The following is an 8,362-nucleotide window of genomic DNA, read 5'->3' on the forward strand; positions in this document are numbered from 1 at the left end:
GGGAAATGCTCTGTCCTCGTGCCTCACTCCCCAGATGCCCACACGCCACCAACCCCTGTGCCTCTTTACAGGAGATCCTGTCTGCCTGCTGGGCTTTCGATCTGCAGGAGAGGCCCAGCTTCAGCTTGCTGATGGACATGCTGGAGAGGCTGCCCAAGCTGAACCGGCGGCTCTCCCACCCTGGGCACTTTTGGAAGTCAGCTGAGTAAGTCCTCCCTCCCTCTGTGAACCAGACCTACCATCCTGAGCGCCTCTGTCTAGAGTGTCTGAGGGCGCCCTCTGCTGGACATGCATCAGACCACAATCCGAGGCTTCCACAGTATAGAGGAGCTGAAGGAGTCTCACCTCCCCAGTTGGTGCGGGAGGCCCCCTGTAATAGGGGGGGGGCACCTCCTTTCCACCTGTGGAAATCCACACATCACCGTAATAGACCGTCACTGATACCAAGCCCAGGCTAGACCATGGTGGGAGAGTTGTGCCTGAGAGAAGGGGTCAGAGGTCAGGTCCATGTGAGTACCAAAACAGCCCCTAATAAGCAGCATCAGTATTGCTTAGGCTGGCACCCACTTAGTCACTGAACTGTTGAGCACTGGAAGGTTGCCGCCCCCTAGTGGGCCACGCCACTGAGCTATGTGTCACCCGTGTCAGAAGCCTTTCCCCCTAGCGGTCCTTTGTGTCCTGAGGCACAGAGCAGAAGAGGCTACTGTCACCTCCCCTGTATTCTGTCTTGTTCTGTTTCTACTTGGGCTCTCTGGCTTCCTCTCCCAAAGACGCCTCTCCAACCACAGCCCTTTGTCAGGATCTGGGTCCCTGTCACTTGTCTTGGCTTTCACGGTGGGCGTTACATAAGATCCAGAGTTGCACAGACTTGGCCAGTCGTCAGGCAGCAAATCCTGTAACCTGGGCAAGGGAGGTGCTGGCATTGGCAGTGGGGGAGGGGCCACGAGGCCCCAGGGCTGAGCCCTGTGCTGCTTGTTGCTGTAGATCTTCCTTAGGCCCTCTGGGTACAGGCTTCCTCCTCTGTGAAACCATGCCAGCACCGGACACTGGCATTCAGAGACGACTCCTGTTTCTGGAAACCAATCAGCCCCACGTTCTCAGCTCACAGATGGGAGAGGAGTCCACTAGTTGGGACCGTCACCAGGCCACAGCCACCAGCTCCCAGGCTTCCGTGGCTTCCTCGGACATGGGGTCTCTAACTCTCACTTCTGTTTTCTTTCCTGTCGGCTTCATCACTTTTCGTTTTTGGGGGGGTGGCGGATACACTGGCCTGTCTTGTCATCTCCCCTGTTCTACCATCCTGACTCCTCCACCTGTCTGCTGGCTGCCATCACCCACCGGGCTGGACCGGATTGGACGGCTCTCTTCAACTGCTGGTGAAACGGTCTCGGGCACCCCTAGCCGCTGGCGGAGCCGCTACTACGGGAAAGGACGCTATGGTCACCCCGACTTTAAGAACTCCTGTCCAGTTCTGGAGGAATAGTGTGTTTCCATCATTCTCTCGTTTCCTGCCTGTGTGTGGCTGTCCTACCCACCCTTCCCATTCTGTCTCTGCATGCCAGCTTCTCACATTCTTGCTTTGGTTTCCCATAATCCATAATGACCTCTTGCATCTGAAATGGCCACCAGACTTGTGTTCCTCACAGAGGGTTAAAGAAATGCACGGTGTGCAGCAGGGAGGGCCCCTCTCCATACCACAGGAGCTAGCTACCATGTTGACAAGGGGGGTTTAGCGCTCAAGTGAGCAAAGCAAGTCCCCCCAAGTCCCGCTACGGCTAGAGCTCAGGAGAGACGAATCCAGTGATCCAGTTGTGGTGATGTACGCCTATCATCCCAGCATTGAGGAGGCCGAGGCAGGGGGATTTAAAGTTTGGGTCTAGCCTGGGATATATAGTAAAATGTCAGAAATAAAATCATCAGTGGCAGCTGGGTATGGGGATGGGCGCATGCCTTTAATCCCGGCACTTGGGAGGCAGGGGCAGGTGGATCTCTCTGAGTCTGAGGCTGAGGCCAGCCTGGTCTGCACAGTGAGTGCCAGAAGAGACCCTGTCTCAAAAAGCAAACAAAACAAGCACAAGTGAATGGCTGGGGGTGTGGCTCCATGTAGAGCTCTTGCTTAGTATTCACAAGCCTGGGTTTGGGCTCCAGAACTACACACATTAATAATGATAATAGTAATAATGAACGTAGGCAGGGGAGGAGCCAAGAAAGCAGAAGTGATCATCTCTGAAGCCAGTTTGATCCTCACGGGGAGCCCTGTGGTACCTACAACTGCCCTGTGGGAACTTGGAGAAGATTCCCTGTGCTTGTCCCCAGCCATTCTGAGGGGTGGAGGTGGGGATCCTGTTCTGAGGTGGGTCCCTGGGCATCTGGCCTGGCCAGGCCCCTGAGCCCTGGCTCCTTTAGGCTCAGACTCTGATACCACTCTCTCCTCTGTCCCTAGGTTGTAGACCTGGCTGTCTTGCATGCCCTGGGGCTTCCTTCCTCCTAATCACCGACTCAGCTTCGTGACTTCTGCTAAGACTCAAAAAATGCCAGCGGGCACTAACCCAGGGGACTCGATCTCTGCTGCTCCAGACTCCTCTCTGTGCTCCGTTTAACAGCTTCCCCTCCCCTCCACATGGCCTGTGGGTGCCTGACTTTTGTCACTGCCAGGGGAGGATGGCACTAACGGGGTGACCCTCCAGGTGGAAGAGCAGCTTTCAGTCGCCTTCCTGGATAAGATGGTCTCTTTTCTCTTGTTCTCCCAAGAGTGGCTCTTGCTATGTTCCTCTGCTCCCTAGCCCTTACTAACACCTTCATGAGCCCCTGCTGAGCATGCTCAGGATGGGGAGGGGTTCGGTGACCCTGAGACATTGTTCTACAAAGGGTGTCACAGTTCGGAGCTGCCCAAAGTCAGCACTGAGGTCATGGACCTGACTGGAGTCCTCTCTTTCTCTTGAAGACAGGACACACACACATACATACACACACACACACAGATGAAAGGCATCAGTTAAGAAAGGCTGGGTCCAGCCGGGCGTGGTGGCGCACGCCTTTAATCCCAGCACTCGGGAGGCAGAGGCAGGCGGATTTCTGAGTTCGAGGCCAGCCTGGTCTACAGAGTGAGTTCCAGGACAGCCAGGACTACACAGAGAAACCCTGTCTCGAAAAACCAAAAAAAAAAAAAAAAAAAAAAAAGAAAGGCTGGGTCCTTAGGAGCCACACTCAAAACTGTCATAAACAACGTGATACCTGCCACCAGAGCTTAGTAATGGAGGCAAACCTGCTGCCACATCTGTTAGGAGTTCATGTCCGTCCCTGACCAGATTTCTGCAGTCAGGCTCGGGATTCTGCTCCATAGTGGCCCCAGTATGAGTGCCCCGTGTGAGTGCCATTTCTAAAAGGAGTGTGTGGCATCGCTGGTCCTCAGGCCTGGCTCACCCAGTCCCACATCCACATGAGGCAGCCAGGGTGGAAACTACAGCTACCGCCATGCTGGGTGCTGGGCAGTCAGGTGAACAAGCATCTGTTTTCCCCTCAGCCCTGCCAGGAAGGGAATGTAGCCGAGGCCCAGGGCTTAGGGAGGCCAGGAGCAGCTCTGCCAAGACTGTGGGTCGAGCAGTCGCCTTCACTCAGCTCCTCTGCTAAGCTTAACCAGCGACAACCTTAACTCTGGACTGGACGAGGCCAGCAGAGCTATAACCCGTGTCTCTGCTCCTCTTCACAGCATTAACAGCAGCAAAGTCATGCCCCGCTTTGAAAGGTTTGGCCTGGGGACCCTGGAGTCCGGTAATCCAAAGATGTAGCCAGCCATGCACGTTCATGCAGAGAGTGTCTTCCTTCCCGAAACATGATTACGAAACATGCAGACCACCACCTCAAGGAATCAGAAGCATTGCATCCCAAGCTGCGGACTGGGAGCGTGTCTCCTCCCTAAAGGACATGCGCGCCCGCGTGCGTGCGTGCATCACCAAGGTGTGTGGGGCTCAGGATCGCAGCCATACACACAGCTCCAGATGATACCACTACAGCCAGTGTTTACACAGAGGTTTCTGCCTGGCAAGCTTGGTATTTTACAGTAGGTGAAGATCATTCTGCAGAAGGGTGCTGGCACAGTGGAGCAGCACCGATGCCCTCAGCCCCCATTCTGGAAGACCCTGCAGCCGTGAGGGGCCCAGGGTTGAGCCAGACGGAAGAAAAGCCGCATGGGTGTGGGCTGTACCCGGAAAAGGGCAGGTGGCAGGAGGTTTGCTTTGGCCTGTGCTTGGGCCGCGAACCACACTAAGGAGCAGCAGCCTGAGTTAGGAATCTATCTGGATTACGGGGGACCAGAGTTCCTGGAGAGTGGATTCTGTTTCTGCTCTGATCCAGGCCTGTTGTGCTTTTTCTTTTCCCCTTTTAAAAAGGGAATAGCCACACATCTGTGGAGATACCCACTTCTTTATCTGAGGCCTCCAGGTAGGCACGAAGGCTGTGGAACTCAGTCTCTATCATCAGACCCCCACCCCCAGTGCCTCATTGACCCCCTACCCCCAGAGCCGAGGGCTAGCCCATTGGGTGTGTGTACAGTGAGTTCTTGGTGAAGGAGAACAGGGTCGTGGCAGAAGCAGTTTGCAGTGGCCCTAGCATCTTAAAACCCATTGTCTGTCACATCAGAAGGTTCTAGACCTACCACCACTTCCCTTCCCCATCTCATGGAAACCTTTTAGCCCATTCTGACCCCTGTGTGTGCTCTGAGCTCAGATCGGGTTATGAGACCGCCCAGGCACATCAGTCAGGGAGGCTCTGACGTGAGCCGCAGACCACTGTGTTCATTCCTATGAGCTGGAGGGGCTGGACTGGGTGGGGTCAGATGTGCTTGGCAGGAACCATCAGCTGCTGAGCAGGGTGATCCCTGAGCAGAGGGTAAGCAGCATCAGACTCCACAACCAGAGGAAGAAAGAAATGGGGGTGGAGCGGAGACCCACGGGCTGAGTCCCGCTGTGGAGTGGCCTTGCGGCTCCCTCTCAGTTAAAACTCCCAGTAAAGCCACAGTTCTCCGAGCACCCAAGTCTGCTCCAGGTGTCTCTTAAAACAGGCCACTCTCTGAGAAGTTGTGGAAATCCCCTTCACCTAGGCCCCAGCACAGTTATTCACACTACCGGAGAGCTGGGACAGTAGCAAACTGACCCCACCTCTGGGTGGGGAGGAAGAGCCATGAGCCTCTGTTCAGATCAGCATGTGCTGTCCAATCATTTCTCCACCCCTTCAGCTTTCCACATTAGCCTCCCTACTCCAAAACTGAGTTTTGTGTGCCCCCTGCCTCTGGCAGTCTCATGCCTGCACCGACCCAGAGGCCACAGTGCCTGAGGCTCAGGCCAGTCTCTCACTGTCTAAGTGTTGCGGTGTCGATGTCCTCCAGCCTCCCCTCATGGTAGAATGTGAGCCATCAGGCTGCCAGCTGAGTTAACCCTTTTCAGTTATCCCCTGACAGCAAATCACAGCAAGTGGCACACAGCCTACTGACAGCAGCAAGCCTGGGTCTTGATTTGTGCTGTGAACATCACAGTTAAGAAAGCTTTGAGCCCTGCATTGAATGTGGTCTTGTGCATTGGCTGATAGGAATAGTCGTGGCCCCTGGCTGAAGGAGCTGGCCATTTTCTGGGGGCCAGTGTGCTGGGGCTGCCATCTGCCCCGGTGGAGCTGTAGTTCTAGGGCCCTCCTCCTTGCTTCCCAAGTCCTGCCTCTGCTCGGCCCTTCCTGTAAGAGAGTTCCCACCATGACCCCCACTTCCTTTTCTACTTAAGTGACTGTGAATTGAAGTTAGGGAAACTTGCCTCCTGCGCACTCTCCTCGTCTCCTGGGAGACACATGAAGGATGACAGATACTGTGAATTCAGCCCGCATAGCCACTATGAAGGCAGTGAAAAAGGCCCAAGCTTTGGAGAACCTGCCCACCTAAGGTGTGAGGCCCTTTTTCAGGCACCCTGGGTTCCCAGCCTCACCCCGAGGGAGACCTTTTCCCATCAGAGTGGCAAGAAGTGAATCCTAGCTAGTGCTGGGCTGCTCTAATGCACCCAATCAGAGCCCTCGGCCATTGTCTTCTTGGTCCAGGCAGGGAGTGGCAAGCCTGTGTTGCTCTGTAGTGACAGGGTGGGGTGGGACAGCCACGCTGTGCTGCAGCGCTGACCAGGATACCATCAGTGTGTACACTTAGCATCTTCTGTGGCCATGAGGCAGACATTTATTTGCTTATTTTGAATGTGATGTAAAATTTGTACAGTAAAAGTTTTTATATTTTCTATCAATTGCATTTGTCTTCCAGAAATGCTTTAATTTAAATTAAAATGGTTAGTCTTGATGAATGTGTTACACTGGGGTTTTTGCCACTGCTAAGAATGAATGTACCCTGTGGCTCAGCCAGGCCTAGGGGTCTGGAGTGTGTGAATAAAGTTTATCAAGGTATCCGGAGACTCCTGTTTGTTTTGAGCAGTTCAAATGACTGTTGGGGACCATGTGGGTAACTGGCATTGGAGGGCAAGAATGGAGGGCACAGGGTCTGAACCCTGCCAGGGGTTAATGAACCTCCCTAAAGAAGGTATTATGGAGCCAGGACCAAGAGGATCAAGAGTTCAAGCCCACCCTCAACTAGATAGTAAGTTCCAGGCCAGCTGAGGCTACATGGGACCCTAACAGAGAGAGGGAGAGAGAGGAAGGGAGGGAGGGAGGAAGGGGGGGGAAGGTTATGCCTAGATCTCAAAACAGGCTGGAAAGATGGTGGCCCAGTGGTTAAGAGCACATCCTGGTCTTGCAGAGGACCAGAGTTCAGTTCTCAGAGCCTAGGTTAGTTAGGGTTTCATTGCTGTGAAGAGACACCATGACCAAGGCAACTCTTATAAGGGGCAATATTTGAGGGTTGTTTATAAGTTCAGAGGTTCAATCCATTGTCATCAAGGCAGAAAGCATGGCAGCATCCAGTCAGGCTCAGCAGGGAGGGGCTGAGAGTTCTACATCTTCATCCAAAGAAAACTGGGAGCTGGGAAGAGGGTCTCAAAGCCCACCTCCATAGTGACACACTTCCTCCAACAAGACCACACCTAATAGTGCCACTCTCTGGGCCAAGCATATTCAAACCACCACAGTGTCCGGTATCGGTAACCCCAACTCTCTGAGATCTAACCCTGGCCTCTATAGACACCTGCACTCATGTGTGTATGCACATACCATACACACACACACAGTGATGACCCCAGCAGTAACAGAGTATGTAATGCAGACCCAGTTGGTCTCCTATTAGCTAAGGTGCCTTTCCCATGAAGGAGGGGGAGCAGAATTGGTCTCTGATCTCTGGAAGCCTCTCCATTGCCAACTCACAGGTACAGAGAGCTGCTTTGGAGGTTGGCAGAAGCAGCGCAGACGAGAAAAGGAACAATTCGTGAGGGCTTCTGCTCTGAATCTCTCTCCTTCCTGTAAACCCTCCTCACCATGCTGTGGAGTAGGACTCATGGGAAGGCAGGTAAAGAGATCAAGGAATTGACCCAATTGTGGGATACCGAGATGACAGCTCAGATCTGACCCTGACCCCTCACCAGAAGCCAGAGATCTTACTGCTCAGTTACCGAGCCCCTGCTGTGTTCAAAAGACAGTGCTGAAGCCGGGGAATCGGCTCATTGGCTAAGAGCACTTACTGCACAGTCTTGAAGAGCCAGAGATTGGATTCCAGTATCCACGTAACAAGCCGAGAGTCTCACAAATCCTACAGCCTCAGTCTAAGGGAAAGTAGGAACAGGGTGACTGGGGCTTACTGGCTTCCAGTCCAGCTGAGAAAACACGTGCCTTAGGTTCAAGAGACCTTGACTCAAAGGAATAAGTACAGAGGGCTGGGGGAGACACGTGCTATCCTTCTCTGGCCTCTGTGGAATCATACACTCACACGCACAAAGAGAGGCTGGAGACAGGGCTCAAGAGCACAGGCTGCTCATCCGACTCCCAACACCCACACGACAGCTCACAAAGTATCTGACTGCAATTCCAAAGGATCCAACACTCTTCTGGCCTCTGTGGCACCAGGGCATGGGCATATATATAGGCAAAACATCCATACACATAAATCTTTAAAAAGAAAAAATGTTTAAGCAGTTAACTAAAAAATATATTTTTAAGACGGTGCTGAACCAAGCGTACATTCTTGATATTCCAGCGCCTGAAAGCTGGAGTCAGGCGTGTCAGGAGTTCAAGGTCAGCCTAAGGCAGATGAGACCCTGCCTTACCTGGAAAGATTCACAAACTGAAAATTAAGCAGCATCTACTTTTTTTTTTTCAAGACAGGGTTTCTTTGTGTAGACCTGGCTGTCCTGGAACTCATTGTATAGACCAGGCTGGCCTCAAACCCATAGATCTG

The 8,362-nt window shown here is 53.3% G+C and overlaps 1 protein-coding gene across 4 annotated transcripts in view; it reads left to right on the plus strand.

The window, feature by feature from the left end:
• The window catches only part of Ksr1 (kinase suppressor of ras 1), a 132,675-nt gene extending 126,249 nt beyond the window's left edge, over positions 1-6,426 (plus strand). For 2 of the 4 annotated variants that reach the window (XM_029483585.2, XM_021177248.3), the window contains 3 exons: positions 72-205; positions 1,402-1,482; positions 3,710-6,426. In XM_029483585.2, coding sequence (XP_029339445.1) covers positions 72-205; positions 1,402-1,482; positions 3,710-3,788 — 294 coding nt within the window. In that variant the 3' untranslated portion in view covers positions 3,789-6,426. The remainder of the gene's footprint in view (positions 1-71; positions 206-1,401; positions 1,483-3,709) is intronic. The other 2 variants (XM_029483587.2, XM_021177247.3) reach the window with 1 other exon arrangement.
• Positions 6,427-8,362: the final 1,936 nt, after the last annotated feature.

This window comes from Mus caroli, unplaced genomic scaffold, assembly GCF_978045245.1.
Source record: "Mus caroli unplaced genomic scaffold, Mus_caroli_1 scaffold_13, whole genome shotgun sequence".
Taxonomy (NCBI): Eukaryota; Metazoa; Chordata; class Mammalia; order Rodentia; family Muridae; genus Mus; species Mus caroli.